Raw genomic sequence first — 21,906 nt, forward strand, 5'->3', positions numbered from 1 at the left:
GTAGGTCACAGAAAAATCAGCGACCTGTAAAAGAAACATAGGATGCAGGTTATTGGCGCAGGGGAGTACAAGACACCCCCCCAGGCATATCCTGATATATACAAAAAGAATTGTCCTAAAGCCAAATTGGATATAATTTCACACCAAACATAAAAAAGAGGGTGGACAAAAGTATTGGCACTGTTCGAAAAATCATGTGATGCTTCTCTAATTTGTGTAATTAACAGCACCTGTAACTTACCTGTGGCACCTAACAGGTGTTGGCAATAACTAAATCACACTTGCAGCCAGTTGACATGGATTAAAGTTGACTCAACCTCTGTCCGGTGTCCTTGTGTGTACCACATTGAGCATGGAGAAAAGAAAGAAGACCAAAGAACTGTCTGAGGACTTGAGAAACCAAATTGTGAGGAAGCATGAGCAATCTCAAGGCTACAAGTCCATCTCCAAAGACCTAAATGTCCCTGTGTCTACCGTGCGCAGTGTCATCAAGAAGTTTAAAGCCCATGGCACTGTGGCTAACCTCCCTAGATGTGGACGGAAAAGAAAAATTGACAAGAGATTTCAACGCAAGATTGTGCGGATGTTGGATAAAGAACCTCGACTAACATCCAAACAAGTTCAAGCTGCCCTGCAGTCCGAGGGTACAACAGTGTCAACTCGTACTATCCGTCGGCATCTGAATGAAAAGGGACTGTATGGTAGGAGACCCAGGAAGACCCCACTTCTTACCCCGAGACATAAAAAAGCCAGGCTGGAGTTTGCCAAAACTTACCTGAAAAAGCCTAAAACGTTTTGGAAGAATGTTCTCTGGTCAGATGAGACAAAAGTAGAGCTTTTTGGGCAAAGGCATCAACATAGACTTTACAGGAGAAAAAAAGAGGCATTCAAAGAAAAGAACACGGTCCCTACAGTCAAACATGGCGAAGGTTCCCTGATGTTTTGGGGTTGCTTTGATGCCTCTGGCACTGGACTGCTTGACCGTGTGCATGGCTTTATGAAGTCAGAAGACTACCAACAAATTTTGCAGCATAATGTAGGGCCCAGTGTGAGAAAGCTGGGTCTCCCTCAAAGGTCATGGGTCTTCCAGCAGGACAATGACCCAAAACACACTTCAAAAAGCACTAGAAAATGGTTTGAGAGAAAGCACTGGAGACATCTAAGGTGGCCAGCAATGAGTCCAGACCTGAATTCCATAGAACACCTGTGGAGAGATCTAAAAATGGCAGTTTGGAGAAGGCACCCTTCAAATATCAGGGACCTGGAGCAGTTTGCCAAAGAAGAATGGTCTAAAATTCCAGCAGAGCATTGTAAGAAACTCATTGATGGTTACCGGAAGCGGTTGGTCGCAGTTATTTTGGCTAAAGATTGTGCAACCAGGTATTAGGCTGAGGGTGCCAATACTTTTGTCTGGCCCATTTTTGGAGTTTTGTGTCAAATGATCAATGTTTTGCTTTTTGTTTCATTCTCTTTTGTGTTTTTTCATTTATGACAAATTAAATGAAGATAATACCAAAGAATTTGTGATTGCAATCATTTTCAGGAAGAAACTGAGTATTATATGACAGAATTGCAGGGGTGTCAATACTTTTGGCCACAACTGTATAGTTAATACAATTTGGGTTACCCCAAAAGAAACCCTCACTAGCCCCAAAACCTAACTTCTCTTGCTCAGAAAAATAGCAGTGTAAAGACATTATACGTAAAACAGTGTCTATACTGTCTAAATGACTAATGTATTGAGATGGCAATTGCCTATGGTTCAATTAATGACACCCCGGGGTTTCAAATCTGTACGGCAGATAGGACAGTCTCCCTAGAGCACACGTCCCCCCAACATGTTTCACCGCAGATGCGGCTTCATCAGGGGATGGGACAGTAGCTTGAATCAGGATTAGATCCCCTGATGACACCGCATCTCATGACGCACTATGGGCACAAATCTGGCCCTGAAAATCTACTTTACATGGAGTCCATCACCACAAACCTGCTTGGCTCCAGAACGTAACCAGAATTGTTAAAGTAAGTCCACGTTCACACATTCAATATTTAGTCAGTATTTTACATTGGTATTGTAAGGCAAAATCAGGAGTGGAATAAATACTGAATGTGTGAACGTGGCCTAAAACTGAACTCAGAGGGGAGGCTGTCGGGGACGCCACTGGCTCCTGTTCTCTTATATACTGTATCACCCATGCACCCCATAGGTTGAGGGTATATCTGCGCCGTCGTCACAGACTTTTCTGCGTCTATCAGTCGTCCTGTACCAAAACTGTAATTATTACTCCTGGCCACCACTAATAATTGTCACTTGTTTGTTTTCTTCATTTTTAAATTACAACAGTTCAGCATATTGGATGTTGTGATCGGAGGATACCGGGTTATTGCAATTATACCTTATAATGAAAAGTTCTGAAATTGATAGATTTTGTTTTTCAATCTCAGGGAGCCGAGAGGGAGGAGAAAATGGTCACATTAGAAAATGGGATTTAAAGAACGAAAATGACAATTTTTTTCTTTTCTTTAATAAAATGGGATTGTCATTAGTACAGTGGGGGAAAAGTATTTGATCCCTTGCTGATTTTGTAAGTTTGCCCACTGACAAAGACATGAACAGTCTATAATTTTAAGGGTAGGTTAATTTTAACATTGAGAGATAGAATATCAACAATAAGATCCAGAAAAATCACATTGTATAAAATATATAAATGTATTTTCATTTTGCAGTGAGAAATAAGTATTTGATCCCTCTGGCAACCAAGACTTAATACTTGGTGGTAAAACCCTTGTTGGCAAGCACAGCAGTCAGACATTTTCGTAATTGATGATGAGGTTTGCGCACATGTCAGGAGGAGTTTTGGTCCACTCCTCTGCAGATCATCTCTAAATCATTAAGATTTTGAGGCTGTCTCTTGGCAACTCGGATCTTCAACTCCGTCCATAAGTTTTCTATGGAATTAAGGTCTAAAGACTGGCTAGGCCACTCCATGACCTTAATGTGCTTCTTTTTGAGCCACTCCTTTGTTGCCTTGGCTGTATGTTTTTGGTCATTGTCTTGCTGGAAGACCCAGCCACAACCCATTTTTAATGTCCTGGCGGAGGGAAGGAGGTTGTCACTCAGGATTTTAGGATACATGGCTCCATCCATTCTCCCATTGATGCGGTGAAGTAGTCCTGTGCCCTTAGCAGAGAAACACATCCAAAACAATGTTTCCACCTCCATGCTTGACAGTGGGGACAGTGTTCTTTGGGTCATAGGCAGCATTTCTCTTCATCCAAACACAGCGAGTTGAGTTAATGCCAAAGCGCTCAATTTTTATCTCATCTGACCACAGCACCTTCTCCCAATCACTCACAGAATCATCCAGGTGCTCATTGGCAAACTTCAGACGGAACCGAACATGTGCCTTCTTGAACAGGGGGACCTTGCGGGTACTGCAGGATTTTAAACCTTTATGGCGTAATGTGTTACCATTGGTTTTCTTGGTGCTGGAACACGTTTCCCCATGTAGTTTTAAGCTGATCTCTCACCTTCCTCATGATCAAGGATACCCCACAAGGTGAGATTTTGCATGGTGCCCTAGAGCGATGATAAGTGACAGTCATTTTGTATTTCTTCATTTTCGTACTATTGCACCAACAGTTGTGTTCTTCTTACACACCGTCTTACCTATGGTTTTGTAGCCCATTCCAGCTTTGTGCAGGTCTATGATCTTGTCCCTGACATCCTTATAAAGCTCTTTGGTCTTGCCCATGTTGTAGAGGTTAGAGTCTGACTGAGTCTGTGGACTGGAGTCTTTTATAAAGGTGACTGTGTAAGACAGATGTCTTTAATGCAGGTAATGAATTGATTAGGAGCGTCTAACTGGTCTGTAGGAGCCAGAATTCTTAATGGTTGGTAGGGATCAAATATTTATTCCTCACTGCAAAATGCAAATAAATTTAAATAATTTATACAATGTAATTCTCTGGATTTTATTTTTGATATTCTCTCAATGTTAAAGTTAACCTACCGTTAAAATTATAGACTGTTCATATCTTTGTCAGTGGGCAAACTTACAAAATCAGCAAGGGATCAAATACTTCTTTTCCCCACTGTAACTGTAGAATGTGGGTAAATTTGAATACTTTTAGAAATACGGGATGTTTACCTAAAATTTTATTTCTGCAGTGTCAGAACATAGCAAGGAACCAAAGGTTATAAACTACAAGAAACTAAACATATTTAGGGTGGAGGGGGACTTATGGGCTTTACACTGCAGTTCTGCTGGTTCAGATTAACAAATATTTAAGAAAGTGCAGAATATTACTGCAGATTTTTCAGACTCCTCCTCCAAATGCTGACTCCTCCCTTTTGTACAGTAATCACCTGTTCATATTTGTGTTTCTTTATTGGTGATTTAGTGGTTTGAGGTTACATATTCTTTTATTCTAGCTCTGCAGCTAGCTTAGTCCAAATTTCTGCTGAGCTTCTGTTCTTACCCAAGAGACAATCTGAGCAAGCAGCAGAGCTGTAAAGTGTGCAGGGCCGCTGATGAAACAATGTAGTGGCAGGTTTGGGTTAGCATGTATTAAATAAGAATACTAAACAGCTACTGCCCCAAACCCGCCACCACCATCATAATGCTCTGCGCTCCCCTATGCTTTACACTGCAGAACTGATTACAGTGGAGTAAATCTGAAGAAAGAGTACAATTTCAGTAGTAAGTCAGAAAACAACAATGGCAGCAGACCAAGGACATAAAGAATATATAATCATCTACAGAATGAAAGTCAAAAAAATCATCAGGTAGTTGATGGAGGTGTTGTCATAAGGGAGGAAGCCTGCAAATCAGTTGAATAGTTGAATTACAGTTCTCCAATGTATGAGCTTTCTAACTCCTATTGACCTAAACCTGCCACTACTTTATGCCTCATCAGGGGTTAAGGTTAACACTCTCCTCTGTGCTTTACACTGCAGCTCAACCTTTTCAGGTAGGCTCCCATGTAAAAGGCATAATTTCAGCAGGTGGAGGCAGGAGTGTGTCCAGAAGGGTTGAGGAGGGGGAGAAAAAAAAAAAAAAAAAAAAAAAAAAAAAAAATCGCCAGAAGGGGGTGGGGCAAGAGTCGCCAGAAGGGGGTGGGGCAAAAGCCTTTAGTGGGAGGGGGAGGAGGGAAAGAGTCTCCAGAGGGGGGTTAACAGTATCAATAATCTGCTTTAAATTTTCACCTTTAATTATTCATTTTTTTTCTACTCCTCCCATCAACCAAACTAGGATGAGGCTGGGTAAAAAATTCTGTGCTGGAAGCAGAACCCATCAGAAGACGGCAGGGATTGGACCCCACAATGTCTAACAAAACCATGCTGGTTTATTCTGACACATGTCTGAGTCAATGTCTATCAAGCAGAAAATAAATGTCCCATTTGTAAAATGCTCTGGGATTATGCAAATGCCATTATTAAAGCATATGCAAAGACAATATAAAGATAAACTCTCCCCCCCTTTTCATTTGCATCTGCTCCCTTGTCATTTCAGAAAGAGATGCAAGAAAATGAAAAAAAAAAAAAAAAAAACAACCTTGTGTCACCTAAATCCATTCTAATTAACCCCTTCCTATCATCCGCTTCCTGGGCTGGATCAGAACATGTAATAAATAGCCTGGTACTAGTTCATTTTCTCCATGACAACTGGATGCCGGCCCTGGTAATAATATGGTGTCACCCGACGGAGCTGCCATCTGCCTCCTCAATTAGAAGATCTCTCAACTAATTACAGAGTGTTGGAGAAGATTGTTTTCACAGAATTCATCGCTTTGGAAATCCTCGGCCTTTCTTCCCTTCCGAGCGGCAGCACCCTGGGGTTCAACAGAATTTTTTTTCTTCTTGTTTTAAACCAGCCATTAAATAGCCACAGTCACTGTCGTGTCACGGAAATCAAAGATGTCTTCTAGAAATGTATCACGAGAAGAACCGGTGGAGTCAGACAAGTCTTTACTTTTCGGAAAGTTGCACGAGCTTCTACAGTGTGATTCACCTCGAGACGTGGGAGTATGGAGACGTGAGCACCTTCCGCCCCCTCGAGGTTTATATATATATATACACTCACTGGCCACTTTATTAGGTACACCATGCTAGTAAGGGGTTGGACCCCCTTTTGCCTTCAGAACTGCCTCAATTCTTCGTGGCAGAGATTCAACAAGGTGCTGGAAGCATTCCTCAGAGATTTTGGACCATATTGACATGATGGTATCACACAGTTGGCGCAGATTTGTCGGCTGCACATCCCTGATGCGAATCTCCACCACATCCCAAAGATGCTCTATTGGATTGAGATCTGGTGACTGAGGAGGCCATTTGAGTACAGTAAACTCATTGTCATGTTCAAGAAACCAATCTGAGATGATTCGAGCTTTATGACATGGCGCATTATCCTGCTGAAAGTAGCCATCAGATGTTGGGTACATTGTGGTCATAAAGGGATGGACATGGTCAGCAACAATACTCAGGTAGGCTGTGGCGTTGCAACGATGCTCAATTGGTACCAAGGGGCCCAAAGAGTGCCCAGAAAAAATTCCCCACACCATGACACCACCACCACCAGCCTGAACCGTTGATACAAGGCAGGATGGATCCATGCTTTTATGTTGTTTACGCCAAATTCTGACTCTACCATCCGAATGTCGCAGCAGAAATCGAGACTCATCAGACCAGGCAACGTTTTTCCAATCTTCTACTGTCCAATTTCGATGAGCTTGTGCAAATTGTAGCCTCAGTTTCCTGTTCTTAGCTGAGAGGAGTGGTACCCAGTGTGGTCTTCTGCTGCTGTAGCCCATCTGCCTCAAAGTTCGACGCACTGTGCGTTCAGAGATGCTCTTCTGCCTACCTTGGTTGTAACGGTTGGCAATTTGAGTCACTGTTGCCTTTCTATCAGCTCGAACCAGTCTGCCCATTCTCCTCTGACCTCTGGCATCAACATGGCATTTCCGGCCACAGAACTGCCGCTCACTGGATTTTTTTTCTTTTTCGGACCATTCTCTGTAAACCCTAGAGATGGTTGTGCGTGAAAATCCCAGTAGATCAGCAGTTTCTGAAATTCTCAGACCAGCCCTTCTGGCACCAACAATCATGCCACGTTCAAAGGCACTCAAATCACCTTTCTTCCCCATACTGATGCTCGGTTTGAACTGCAGGAGATTGTCTTGACCATGTCTACATGCCTAAATGCACTGAGTTGCCGCCATGTGATTGGCTGATTAGAAATTAAGTCTTAACACACAGTTGGACAGGTGTACCTAATAAAGTGGCCAGTGAGTGTATATATATATATATATATATATATATATATATATATATATATATATATATATATATATATATATATAGAATCAGAGATGGTTCTGATCATGGATGGTCAAGGTAATGAGAAGAAAAATGTATCGACACCAATAAACATGGCTGATGTCAGGAGCACCACACTGCACTTGCTCACTGAGCCAGTGCGCGTGTCCTGAGTACAAAAGCTACCTGTGGAGCGGGGCAGCAGCAGTGAAGATGCATGCTTCAGACTATCAGGACCAGAAGCACATGACTGCTGAGGGCGTGGCCTAAGCTCCACAGAGCTAGGAGCTGAAGGAAAACTCCTAGAAAGGCAACTACCCGACAATGTTACCAAGGGGCATAGACAGACGTAAACCAGATTAAGCCGGGCTCAAAGCACGAGATAGCACGACAATACCAAAGGGTTAGACAGAGCGGATAGTCAGGACGTAGCAATAGATCAGAAAACCAGAACGGGCAATAGACGGTACAATAGGGACAAACTGTAACGGAGTAACGATAGCCAAGCCAGGAGGTCAGAACCGGAGAAGACAATAGTACCAAAGCGAGAGACGGAGTACAGAGTGAGGAAACAGGCCGGGTCATACAGGGGAAGCAAACAAGCAAAGCAGTATACATGCACACCAGGGGGGTCAGACACACAGCCAGAATAACAGTATAGCTGACAGGGAATTCTAGTCTGGAGTGAGTATAAATACCCCTCCCAGATCCAAAGAGAGGCCAGCAAAAGTTAACCCTGCGAGAACAGGACATTAACCATGTTAGCTGACTCCTCTACCACGGCGATTCCAACCCAAACCAATCATCTCAGATTTCAGAGACCACAAGAACAAGCGTGGACGCCGACGGTCAACAAGATCTGCAAGATTGTGGCCAGGAGATGTGGAAAGCAGGTCGGAAATCATTACGAATCTAATGTCTTTGGCACGGACAAAGATGGCGACACTCTCAGTCTTGCAGATGAGGAGAACAGTTCACCCCAATTCCCATTTTAGTGATTAGCGGTGGTCTCATTGATCGGACATTAATCAGATATCCAGTGGACTGGTGATCATTTATGTAGAACAGAAGACCACGTTGTAAAGTGCATGGTCCACTACAGATACGTGGTTGCAATGGTGCCGCCACTGGTTGATGGGTACAGCTACTGGAATAAGACCTTAAACACCAGAGCAGCTGTGAAGAAACCAGAGTATATCTTAATTACCCAGATGACTAGGTTTTTGCAAACCAAGAAGAATTGACTTTTTATCTGTATATTGGCTTGTGGATTTAAGTGTTTATTTCTGGTGGGTCAAGACAGACAGACTTGCAAACTGATATACTATTTAACATAATGTGTAAGTCTGTAATAGTGACTTGTACATAGTGTGTGTTTATCTTTGTTTATTCATGTGTGCTGATATGCTAATTGTGTATTGTATTCTGGAACCAGTTTGTTGACTTTGAAAGTAAAGAGGGTAAAGAATCTGAGGGTGGACTGTAGGACACGGTGTAATTCTAAAAATAGCTAACATGCCTGGGGTATAAAGAGACCCAGATGTCATCACTCCAACTGACGTAACACGGAGCTACCAGTCAGACAGTCTGCAAAACACTCAGACGAGAGACAGGAGTGTAGCCAATTCATCATGGCACCATCATGAGGGACACGGATCTATAATTCTATAGGAAACAACCTAGGGGTTTTCGCCTCCGGTTGGAAGGATACAGATCTGATCCATCCAGCATCGCTGAACCATGGAAACGTTTGGAGAAAGCCAGGTTTGGGACCCACTGGTCGAATGGTTCCATTTAGTTGGTCGGATAAGCCAGGTGGTAATTCTCGTGTCAACTGGTTTTGGACCTTGTATGGACTCTATGGACTGTTCTCGGTTATCTCCCTATGCTTATCGTTACCTATTCACAGGTGGAATAGCGAACCTGGGAGCTCTGACGTATCATCTACCATTATCCCGGCGAGTCAGTGGAAGGGTGAGACCCTGTAATGTGCACCACCTTGGGTACTGTGCTGGGACTGTTCTATGTGTTATCTGTCTGTTTTGTGGTTCAATAAAGCATTGCCACATTATTTTATCCTCACCCTGCGTTGTCCGAGTAGCACTATGCCCACGGTAATGGGAGAACGGGCGTTAGGCAGGACGATCTCTGGTCCATGCGGTTTCGGCTAGCAGACTTGGGCGCCCGTCGACACCTCGTTTCCTCACAGCAGCAAATTGTCTCTTCGTTTGGTTTCATGAATTTAAGGATTGGTCACAAAATATTAAATTATCCCCTATTCACATGGGGTCAGAGCTGGGACCCCCTACGATCCCAAGATCAGGACTATGGAACCTGAGGTCTAAAGAGACCTGTCTTAAATGGAGCAGAGGTTTAGTATGAGCACTCCCTTCTCCCTTCATCTCTATGGGACTGCAGGAAATATTGGAGCGCTGTGCTTGGCTACATTAATTGTCTATGGGACTGCCAGATATACTGGAACGCTGTGATCTGCTACATCCATTGTCTATGTGATTGCCAGATACACTGGAGCGATGTGCTCGGCTACATCCTTTGTCCATGGGACTGCCGAATATACTAGAGCACTGGGCTCTGCTACATCCATTGTCTATGGAACTGCCGGATATACTCGAGCATTGTGCCCTGCTACATCCAATGTCTATGGGACTGCCGGATGTACTGGAGCATTGTGCCCTGCTACATCCACTGTCTATGGGATTGTCAGATATACTGGATTGCTGTGCTCTGCTACATCCATTGTCTATGGGACTGTCAGATATACTGGATTGCTGTGCTCTACTACATCCATTGTTTATGGGACTGCCGGATATACAGGAGCGCTGTGCTCTGCTACATCCTTTGTATAACCCTACAAGGGAGTTCCTGTCCATCAGCTGCAGCACAGCACAGCCAGGAGCGCTGCAGTGCAGGAGACGCAAAGCAAAGGCCGTGCAGGAGACGCATAGCCGAAGTAGTATACCAAACCCTTTTTAAATTAGGATTGTCGAGGGTCCCAAAGTGAGAAGGGTCTCACTTTTTGGGACCCTTGGCTATCCTAATCTAAAAAGCGGTCATTCTAGTCTAATGAGATGCCTTCACTTTCTACAATGAGAATGTAAGTCATTGTGAGCAATGTGCATCATCAGCCGGCTTGAACACCATGGTTTCATAGACGTCATACATTGAAACAAACCCACAGCTGTGACAATTATTAGCTGTACATGTATTCTCAGGCAGCATAATTAAACAGTTAATACTGTGGTTTATTTCTGCCCCTCTCTCTGCGGTCCCATCGTCAGACTTTTTTCTCACTACAGAAGTGATTTCTGCTCATTTTTAATAGCTTATTAAATTATGCAGAATAAAGGGAGAGAGCCGAGCGGGGCGCAGAGACGTTTCCCCCGGAGCCAGCTGCTTATTAATTGTTAAAATAAATAGAATTGATAAAATGTATTCCGCACTGAACCTACATTACGGCGTACAGCGTGTAATGTGACCGCCGTCGCCTCTGTGCCGCTTGTTTATTGCCGCAGCAGCCGAGTGATGTCCGCACGGGAGGGGGAGTCCATTTATTTCATTTTCTATCTTGCATCAGGAAAGTTTACAGTTTATCTAGATTTGTGCCGAGCCACTGAACAAAAGTTTAGAATTCAGCGTGATTCAAGAACTTAAGGCCCTGTCACACTAAGCGAGATCGCTAGCGATATCGCTTAAGCGACACCGATTTGATGACGCAACAGCGACATCGTCAGCGATATCGCTGTGTGTGACATGTAGCGGCGATGTGGCCCCCGCTGCCATGTCGCTGATCGTGCTCGAACGTCCTGGCCCGTTTTTGATCGTTGGTGTCCCGCTGGCGAGCCAGAATCGCTGAGTTTGACACCCTTTATGAACGACGAGCGACCTCGTTGGCGACTCATGTCTCAGTGGCGCAGGTGGGACTAGGTCTTCTCTTGTAACGCCCCTCAGCTCCGATTGGTGGCCTCTACAACACCTCAACATAAAAGAAAACGTAAAACTGCGCCCCCATCCATTGTTCCTGCGCGCTTTGTGGATTACTCCGATGTTCTGGTGCTAGTCCTTTGTGCGTTGTACGAGGATACAATATCTTGTGTGTTTTTTTCTGCCATCCTGTCAGAGTCGCTACTGCGCTTCTTGGAATTTATACTTCAGGATTTTTGATTTTCCTTTGCAAGGTACATATTGTTTGTGATGTTTTGTTATGTTTTTTGCAAGCGCAAATGCAAAGCTGAAGGCTAGCAGGAAGCAATATGGAACGATGCTGCTGGAAATCTGTATGAACCACAGCGCTCGAGAACAATGGAAGGGAGCGCTAATACGTCGTCTTTTATGACGCGGTCGTCCAATCACAAAGCGAGAGCTTACAGTGACCAATCTGTGCAGAGGGGCATGGAAAAGGTTGCGCTCTATCACGCCTATCGAGGTCTGGGTCTTTTACAATACATGCTGTGTGACAGGTCCCAACGACCGCCGAGGTCGTTATACAGATCGCTGATGTGTCGTTTATGAGATCTGCCTGTTTGACAGCTAACTAGCGACCATGTAGCGATGCATAAATGATCGCTGCCAGGTCGTGTCGCTGTCGTGATCGCTGGTGCGATCGCTTAGTGTGACAGGGCCTTTAGAGAAAAAGACGTCATAATGGTATTTAACCTGTACTGTGCTGGACAACAGTATGAAAACCGCATTGGTGCCACCACTGCCGGACAAGTCACGGCGACCTAGCTGGTATATTGTGGAGTGTGCCCGAGGTCGCAACGAGCTGCACAGCGTGCAACGAAAGCCAACGTGCAGTACACTGCACGGCACTGTACAACCAAAACTGCAAAAGACACAAACAAGTATTTGCCGATTTGGCAGTTTTAGTTTCATAAGATTTTCACAGCGCCGCACCCTGACCGGCATCTCCCAGGTGATTGACAGGTCTCTTCCATAGCAAGTGACTAGTCAATCACCTGAGACAAAGGCCATCGTGCAGCCAGGCTCCGATTCATGCTCCTAAGTTTGGGCAGCACAATTCAACTAACAGGTTCCCTTTAAATGGAGTCTGTCACCCCAAAACACTAACTAAACCACTAATACAGGTATGTAGGGGACTGAGCCTCCAAATTTGAATAATGGAGCCGTTCTCACATAGCGTCATTGCCGCCTCTCATCAATGGCTCCTATCTGCAGACAGGCAATGACGCATTGTGGCACGCCTGTAGAGCGCAGGCAGCGGTGCGAGCGCGCCTGTAGAGCGCAGGCAGCGGTGCGAGCGCGCCTGTAGAGCGCAGGCAGCGGTGCAAGCGCGCCTGTAGAGCGCAGGCAGCGGTGCAAGCGCGCCTGTAGAGCGCAGGCAGCGGTGCAAGCGCGCCTGTAGAGCGCAGGCAGTGATCGCTTCAGTGCTGCCAATCAAGATATGACAGTGCTCGGTATGCAAAGTGAGGGGAGTAACGGTACACTGAGCCCTTTGGCCATGCCAAGGGTGTACAGAAGCCCCCTCATTTGCATATGAAATAAAAAAAAATTATGTCACCCAAACGCTAAAAGCTATACTACACGTATGATAATTATAGGGGCCAAGATGCCTACATAATAATTGAATTAGTGATCTGGGGTAGTCACACTTTCTTTAAAGTGCATCTGTCATTTCACATACAAACTGAAGAAAAACGTAGTCTTATTACTGCTCCCCTCCCTCCACAAGTGAAAACTGACAGCCTGTCAAAAAGACTTGCCCGTCCTAAACGGATAGACCACTTCTTTACTATACATGTATGCTTTTTGACAGACAAGAGAGCAAAATCAGAGTCAAATCCCCACCCTTCACTTTGTGTAATCCACGTACATGCCCCGCGCCTCCACTTCCTGTAATCCACGTACATGTCAGCACCTCCACTTCCTGTAATCCATGTACATGCCCCACGCCTCCACTTCCTGTAATCCACAAACATGTCCCACGCTTCCACTTCCTGTAACCCACGAACACTGCTCAAAATAAAGGGACCACTTAACCAACACAATGTAACTCCAGGTCAATCACACCTGTAAAGTTATGAAGCAAAACAGTTTGTGAATCAATTTCTCCTGCTGTCGTGCAAATGGAACAGACAACAGATAGAATAGAAATGATGGGCAATTAGCAAGACAACCCCTATAAATAAGTGGTTTTGCAGGGGGTGACCACAGACCATTTCTCTGTTCTCATCCTTTTTAGCTGTTTTGGTCACGCTTGCATTTGGTCATTGCTCTCACTGTTATGAATGAGTCACCGAAGGAGGAAAAAACAAAAATACAAGCTAAGTCCAGAATACCGGAGAGACCGGCAGCTATCGGACTGCAGACCCCCGATCCCATCCACAACAACCAACAGCAGCCGTGGGGGGCCCCCACGATGCCCCAGACCCCTCGATCACAGCCGGAGAACCAAACAGGCCCAAAGAAAGAAAGGGGAAATCTAAACTGCCCCAGAGCAGACCCCAAAGCAACAGGCAGCCCCCAACATACAACAACGGCGAAGCAAGACGAAAACACAAACACAGACAGAAAGACAGGCCGAGCAAACGACGGGGCCCAAGCCAACCAAAAAGGACAGGACAGAAAAGCCGCTGCCCACAATCCGTAAAAAACCCCACCAAAAAATGTCCCAACCGTCTGATAGGAAAAACAGGCCCCGAAGTCGCCAGGACTTCAAAATGACTACATCAGCACTCAGGTAAACTCTGAAGACAGAGCAAAGAGACAAACCGATCAGAGACAAAAATGGAACTCAGCACACCCCCGACCGGGGACGGCTGAACTCCAAAAAACAAGGCAAACAAAGCAAAACCAACAAGTTCAATAGCCGAGCAAAAACCCTTCCCTGGGAAGCAGGAATCAGACCGGTCTCCAAGAATCCAGCAGAGAAATCACCAGCGACTCAGAAGGGCGTCGGCTGCCTTATATCCAGTCAGAAGTTCCTGTTACCCAGTCATCATCTACCAGACCAGGTGTTTGGTAATCAGCCTCACTACCTTCCTTCACCAGAAGAGGGAGTTCATCAGACATCGATGGTGAAAGGGAAAATGAACTCACAACATCTCACCCCTAGAGGGACAGTAGCATGACGCAGTGTCTACAACCCACAGAAGTTGCTCAGGTAGTGCAGTTCATCCAGGATGGCACATCAATGCAAGAAGGGTGGATATGTGTCAGCACAGTGTCCAGAGCATGGAGCAGTTACCAGCTGACAGGCCAGTACACCTGAAGACGTGGAAGGAGCCGTAAGAGGGCAACAACCAAGCAGTAGGACTGCTTACTCCTCCTTAGTGCAAGGAGGCACAGGAGGAGCAGTGCCAGAGCCCTGTAAAATGACCTCCAGCAGGCCACTAACATCAATGTGTCTGCTCAAACTATGACAAAAAGACTCCATGAGGGTACTATGAGGGCCCGACATCCACAAGAGGGTGTTGTGCATACAGCCGAACACTGTGCAGGGTGATTGGCATTTGCAAGAGAAGATTGGCAGATTCGACATTGGCGCCCTCTGCTCTTCACAGATGAGAGTGGGTTCACACTGAGCACGTGACTGACGTGAGTCTGGAGACCCCATGGACAAAGATTCTGCTCCCTGCAACATCCTCCAGCATGACAGGTTTTGCAGTGGGTCAGTAATGGTGTGGGGTGGCATTTCTTTGGAGGGCCGCACAGCCCTCCATGTGCTAGCCAGAGGTACCCTGCCTGCTATTAGGTATCGGGATGAAATTGTCAGACCCAGTGTGAGACCATTGGCAGGTGCAGTGGGCCCTAGGTTCCTTCCTACACATGACAATGCTAGGCCTCATGTGGCTGAACTGTGTCAGCAGTTCCTGCAGGATGAAGGCATTGATGCTATGGACTGGCCTTCCTGTTCCTCAGACTTGAATCCAATCAAGCACATCTGGGACATGTCTCATTCCATTCACCAATGCACCACAGAGTGTCCAGGAGTTGACTGATGCTTTAATCTAGGCTGGGAAGAGATCCAGCAGAACATCCTCTGCCTCATCAAGGGCATGTCCTGGCGTCATAGGGAGGCCATACAGGCATGGGGAGGTCACACACACTGCTGAGCATCATTTCCTTTTCTTAAGGCTCCTTGTGTTTCCTCCCGCTATTAATGTACCTATACCCAACATTGCCATTTCGGTGTGTGGTACCACTATTACTCCCCAGCATCATGCTTGCTGTCTTGGGGTCATACTTGACTCCGAGCTTTCCTTTGCCCCCCACATACGATCACTGGCTCGTTCTTGTTATCTGCACTTCAAAAACATTTCTAGAATTAGCCCCTTTCTTACTTTTGACTCCGCAAAAACTCTTACTGTTTCTCTTATTCATTCTCGTCTCGACTATTGTAACTCTCTTCTAAACGGTCTCTCTCTTACCAAACTCTCCCCTCTCCAATCTGTCTTGAATGCTGCAGCCAGCATCATAATCCTCACCAATCGTTAAACCGACGCTTCTACCTTGTGCAAGTCATTACACTGGCTACCCATCCACTCCAGAATCCAGTACAAACTTATTACCCTCACCCACAAAGCACTCCATGGCTCAGCACCACCCTACATCTCCTCCCTTGTTTCAGTATACCAACCTACCCACGCCCTCCGTTCTGCTGATGACCTGAGGTTAGCATCCTCAATAATCAGAACCTCCCACTCCCGTCTCCAAGACTATACACGTGCTGCGCCAATTCTTTGGAATGCACTTCCCAGGTCAATACGATTAGTCCCCAATCCCCACAATTTTAAGCATGCCCTAAAAGCACATTTATTCAGACTGGCCTACCGCCTCAACACATTAACCTAATCTATCCCTGTGTGGCACAGCCAAAAGTTTTACCATAGCCAGGTTCCCCGCATCATGTTCCCACATGTTTTATGCATCTATTATCCCTCTGCGTCTGTACTGTTGCACACTTAACATTACGGCTGGTCCATACAATCAGCGCAATTGTTAACACCCACCTTTCGGGTCTACCTTTTTCCTCAGACTGTAAGCTTGCGAGCAGGGCCGTCATTCCTCTTGGTATTTGTAATAATCTATGTGATTATTTGTTATGCTGTAATGTCTATTTTCTGTACAAGTCCCCTCTGAAATGTAAAGTGCTGCGGAATATGTCGGCGCCATAGAAATAAAATGTATTATTATTATTGAGGCATTTCCACTGAAGTTGGATCAGCCAGTAATTTGATTTTTCACTTTAATTCTGAGTATCATTCCAAATCCAGTTCTCCATGGGATATTAATTTTGATTTACATTGATAATTTTTAGGTTTTACTGTTCTCAACATAATCCACTATGTCAAAGATTTGTAAATGGAAAATTTCATTCAGTGATATCTAGGAAGTGGTATTTTAGCATCTCCTTTATTTTTTGAGCAGTGTACATGCCTCGCCTCCACTTCTTTTAACCCACGTACATGCCTCGCCTCCACTTCCTGTAACCCACGTACAAGCCTCGCCTCCACTTCCTGTAACCCACGTACATGCCTCGCCTCTACTTCCTGTAACCCACGTACAAGCCTCGCCACCACTTCCTGTAACCCACGTACAAGCCTCGCCTCTACTTCCTGTAACCCACGTACAAGCCTCGCCTCCACTTCCTGTAACCCACGTACATGCCTCGCCTCTACTTCCTGTAACCCATGTACATGCTTTGCTGCTAGAGATGGATTACACTTGACAACAGGCAGTGAGAAGAAGGGAGACACAAATGGTGGTATTTTTACAGTAGTTTTTTTTAGGGCAAGACAAATTCATCACATTAAAATCGATCAAGTTGTCTGAAGAAACAGGGATATGCTTTGTATTTTCTATCAGAAATTTCCAGTAGGAAAATCTTCAGCTTATTACATGACTAGAGATTTGCAAAATCTTATCCCAGAGCTGCAAAACATTATTGGGGATATTGATATCAGGGGCTGATTTTAGAAGGTCTGCTTGTGTTGTAGATAATCTAACACTGGTTGGCGAGTGCTGATCAGTCAGATTGATTCGAAACACTGCAAAAGAAAGCAGTCAATATAGAAAAAAAAAAAAAAAGTTTAGACTTTGAATAAAAACTTACAGCACTGGGAGACGGCCATAGGCAGTGGTTTATTCTGCACATCCTCCGTGTAAAAATACTGGAAAAAAAGACAAAATCTGTTATATTAAATGTGTGAAATATAACTTTATACCTTCACATGGCAACTTGTGCTGCACACAGATTACATCTGGACCTGTTAACAGCGTGTTTGGTGTTAGATGCAAGATTGATGTATTCTAAGCATTGGTCATCAATATCAAAATCCTAAATAAACCCCTTTAAAGCAGGACCTTGCAAGTGTATTTTTGCAATGAATAAAGACGAGGGACAAAGGACAGGGCAGATGCCAGCACCCGGCCAAGGCACATTCAGACCTTTGCACACTGCATGTATGGAGTGACCTGACAGTCTGCCCCATACAGCGCGGGTGCTGGCTATATTAACAGCTGCAATTAAAGATAGCAGCAGTATAGCCCTAAGATGCCGCTGTCAATTGTCACAGTGGCAGTTAAGAGGTTGGAAGTGGGGTACATGCAGCCGCGGGGACCCGAACATATTTTTCAAGTCCTCCGTAGACACTCGCTTAGCACCCGCCCGATCATGCTCGGATAACACCTTATCACAGCACATTCGCTCATCACTAATGGTATCATACAATTCATCATTGTTTCAAATCCTATTGATGGGCTAATTGAAAATTAAAAAAAACACCCTTCTAAAAGTTCATATCCCCCATTTTTCCCATATTATTAAAAATGTAAGTAATAAAAAAAAATGACATTTGTTATTGTTGTGCGTAAACCTGTATGCATTAATTATTATAGGGGGAGTATAACTGAGAGTCACTTGTAGAGTAGGATCTGGGTGTACTTGTAGACCAGAGACTAAATAATGGCATGAAATGTCAATCAGCAGAACATTATTATGAAAAAAAAAAAGAAGAGGGGGCATAAACTCGCAGGAGACGGAAGTAACAACTTCAGCCCAATGACGCGGTTACTAAATTTTATGTTCAGTTCTGGGCATCAGTTTGTAGAAAGAACGCCATAAAGGTAAATTAAGAAAAAAATACCCAAACTGCCAACCCGTCAGTATTTGCAGATTTTTCTGCTCCAAATACTGAAAGTGTGGTGCACGTACCCTAAAGGAGGGATAGGATTACCTTGTGCCAGTACATAAACGGCCCATACAAAAAGTATGGCGTCATGTAAAACGCCCTCCAAAGAAAAGGGGGCGCTCGCTCCATCTGGAGAAAAAAGGTTGTCTTTACCATGAGAACTAATAGGACAGACCTCCCCAGGAGCTGGTCACGCTGAGAACAGGCGATGGGAAGAGAAAAGGCTGAGATGCTTTTTCAAATAATAAATACTGATGTAATTGTGTAAAAGTTCTTGTTCTGATCTAGTCGGCTGACACTAGGGGTCAGGAGTTTTTTTTTTAGGGCAGATTGGACCAAAATATATTATGTATATCTACACTGGGAAATGTCAGAACAAACAAAAAAAACCCCACAATATAAAACAGCACATACCGAAAAAAAAAACCCCAGACCCTCATACAAGAGGTATTCCCATCTCTAAGATCCTATACTAATATGTAGTAGGTGTAATAATAATGTTAGCAGATACCTCCAATTAGAAATGTAGTATAGTTCTTCTGACTCACTATGTCCCTTTCCTTCTGGACCTTAGGTATCCATGGTGATTTTCACTGATATAGTGACAGTTACCTACTTGCTAGTGGCCATAACCATGGATATCTAAGGTCCCACAATGCCTGCACATGAGAAAAGAGACATAGCTAATCAGAAGAACCATACTAAATTACTAATAGCAGATATAGCTAAAATTATTATTACTCCTAATACATATTGGGATAGGATCTTGGAGATGGGAATACTCCTTTAAGGCTCTTGGAAGGCAAAACAAAAGAATCAAAAGCAAAGCAAACCTAGAGTAACTTAAGAAAAATTGCAAATATAATATATAATGAGCTGTCACTGTACAAGCTCATACTACCATAAAGTGTTAATATGGGAGAACCCTGCAAGGTAACCACATAACCAGCGACCGTATATAGGCCCAAATAAAGGCAATGTAAACTAATACATTTAAAAGGATAGTTCAGGATTTGAAACAAAGTTATTTTTTCTCTAGAAACAGCGCCACTCTCGTCCAAAGGTTGAGTCACGTATTGCAGCTCAGATCCATTCAACTGTATAGAACTGAACTGCAATACCAAACACAGTCGGTGAACAAGAGTGGCGCTGTTTCTAAAATAAAGAGATTACTTTTTTTTTCCCCCTTATCCCGTACATCCGCTTTAAACACAGGAACTAAATATTGATATAAAACCGATTAGCTTTAAATCCATGAACCCATGGAGGATGGGTAGCGGAGACGTGACCTGTAATTTTTGCCGTACACAGGCGGCCTCCGACATGTGCGGTGTCACACACTCGCCCGGCGTGCGGCTGCCTGCACAGCGAGGGGCGAGTTACCATTATTTGCAGCGTGTGATGGGATCCGCTGCGAGCTGTGGGAGGATAATTGCCGGGTAGGAGGAAAGACAAATTCTGCTTTACTTGGAAGATTTTAGGTTTTGATTTTTCACAAGTCAAAACAGAAAATAGGAAACCTGTCAGCGTGACCCACAGAAATATGGAAAGCCGCGTGAGCAGCGGTAAGCGGCCATACAATCACCGCCTTCATATAAAGTTGTGTGCAAGATGGCGGAGAGGTAGCGGGACCTCAGTGACAGACGGGTTACAGTATCACAATTTTTTGAGTCCTTGCAGTCTGAAAAGTGAAACAGTAATGGTTTCTTTTCCTGTAAATCTAGTCCTGCTCAGGCAGCTGCAGGGCTCTGCACAAAGCATCAGCGCTCTCTTTTTGTAGGGAGCTGTTGTACTTCTACCAGCGGGAAGTGTGCTCAGCTTCTGAAGAAAAGCGAGAATGTTTCCGGTCACTGACAGCATGCAGAGATCTTGAAAACAGAGGGGTAGTTGCCCATTTCAGGTGAAGATATTTTTTCGTGGCAGCACTAGAAAAGTACAGTCATATGTTAAAGTTTGGGCACCCCTATTAATGTTAACTTTTTTTTTTTATAACAATTTTGGTTTTTGCAACAGCTATTTCAGTTTCATATATCTAATAACTGATGGACTCAGTTATATTTCTGGATTCAAATGAGGTTTATTGTACTAACAGAAAATGTGCAATCCGCATTTTAACAAAATTTGACCGATGCAAAAGTATGGGCACCTCAACATAAAAATGACATTAATATTTCGTAGATCCTCCTTTTGCAAAAATAACAGCCTCTAGTCGCTTCCTGTAGCTATTAATGAGTTCCTGGATCCTGGATGAAGGTATTTGTGACCATTCCTGTTTACAAAACAATTCCAGTTCAGTTAAGTTTGATGGTCGCCGAGCATGGACAGCCCGCTTCAAATCATCCCACAGATGTTCAATGATATTCAGGTCTGGGGACTGGGATGGCCATTCCAGAACATTGTAATTGTTCCTCTGCATGAATGCCTCAGTAGATTTGGAGCAGTGTTTTGGATCATTGTCTTGCTGAAATATCCATCCCCTGAGTAACTTCAACTTCGTCACTGATTCTTGCACATTATTGTCAAGAATCAGCTGATACTGAGTTGAATCCATGCGACCCTCAACTTTAACAAGATTCCCGGTGCCGGCATTGGCCACACAGCCCCAAAGCATGATGGAACCTCCACCAAATTTTACTGTGGGTAGCAATTGTTATAAAGAAAAAAGGTTAACATTAATAGGGCTGCCCAAACTTTAACATATGACTAACTGAAATGTTACTGACATCACTGAGAAGTCAAGTTACAGTCTGCATTATACCTCAGAGCTGCAATCATAATTCTGCTGGCTGGTATTGGAAACAGAGAGCCCCGAACAGTTTAGCTGAGCTCCTATAATGCAGCGGCAAGGGGTTGTCTCATTATCATAAATGGGTAAAATTGAAAAGTGCTGTAAAAACAGTCAACTGTTAAAAATAATGTTTGTTCTCACGATCGGACAGAATGAATGCTTAGGTTACCGGCCACCGCTACAGTCGATCAGCGATGGACGATCTCCTAGGTAAGGAGTGCAGCGCTGACATGCTATTATCTATAGAGCTTGCAACTGCTGCTCCAAAGCAGACCGGATCGTCAGTTCCTATGCTCCTACAATGCTGCAGAGGAAAAGCTTGCAGCATGGGAGAGCACACTGCTGGTCCAAACTGTAAATCATTTAGGACCGTACCACCCCATTGCAAGCAGGAAGCATGGGAGCAGTGCACTCCTGAAGACAACCCCTTTAATTTTTCATACATTACATGACATAATAAAGCTTGAAAAAAAATGAACTACACAGCCCTGAACGCAAACCACAAGAGACAGCTCTGTGCAGTCACACAATGAACAGGGATACTTGAAGACTTACGAGTTCAGCTCTGGAGTAAAATTGTCATGGGGTTACCGCAACAGTGAGGAGCCAGAAGAACCCAGTGGCTGATT

General features: G+C 44.4%; 1 protein-coding gene across 5 annotated transcripts in view; it reads right to left on the minus strand.

The window, feature by feature from the left end:
* Positions 1 to 21,906, minus strand: part of UNC13B (unc-13 homolog B) — a 409,040-nt gene that overhangs the window by 269,805 nt on the left and 117,329 nt on the right. For all 5 annotated transcript variants that reach the window (XM_073553139.1, XM_073553142.1, XM_073553141.1 and 2 more), the window contains exon 8: positions 17,412 to 17,469. In XM_073553139.1, coding sequence (XP_073409240.1) covers positions 17,412 to 17,469 — 58 coding nt within the window. The remainder of the gene's footprint in view (positions 1 to 17,411; positions 17,470 to 21,906) is intronic.

This window comes from Dendrobates tinctorius, unplaced genomic scaffold, assembly GCF_039654945.1.
Source record: "Dendrobates tinctorius isolate UK_male_01 unplaced genomic scaffold, ASM3965494v1 ptg000197l, whole genome shotgun sequence".
Classification (NCBI taxonomy): Eukaryota; Metazoa; Chordata; class Amphibia; order Anura; family Dendrobatidae; genus Dendrobates; species Dendrobates tinctorius.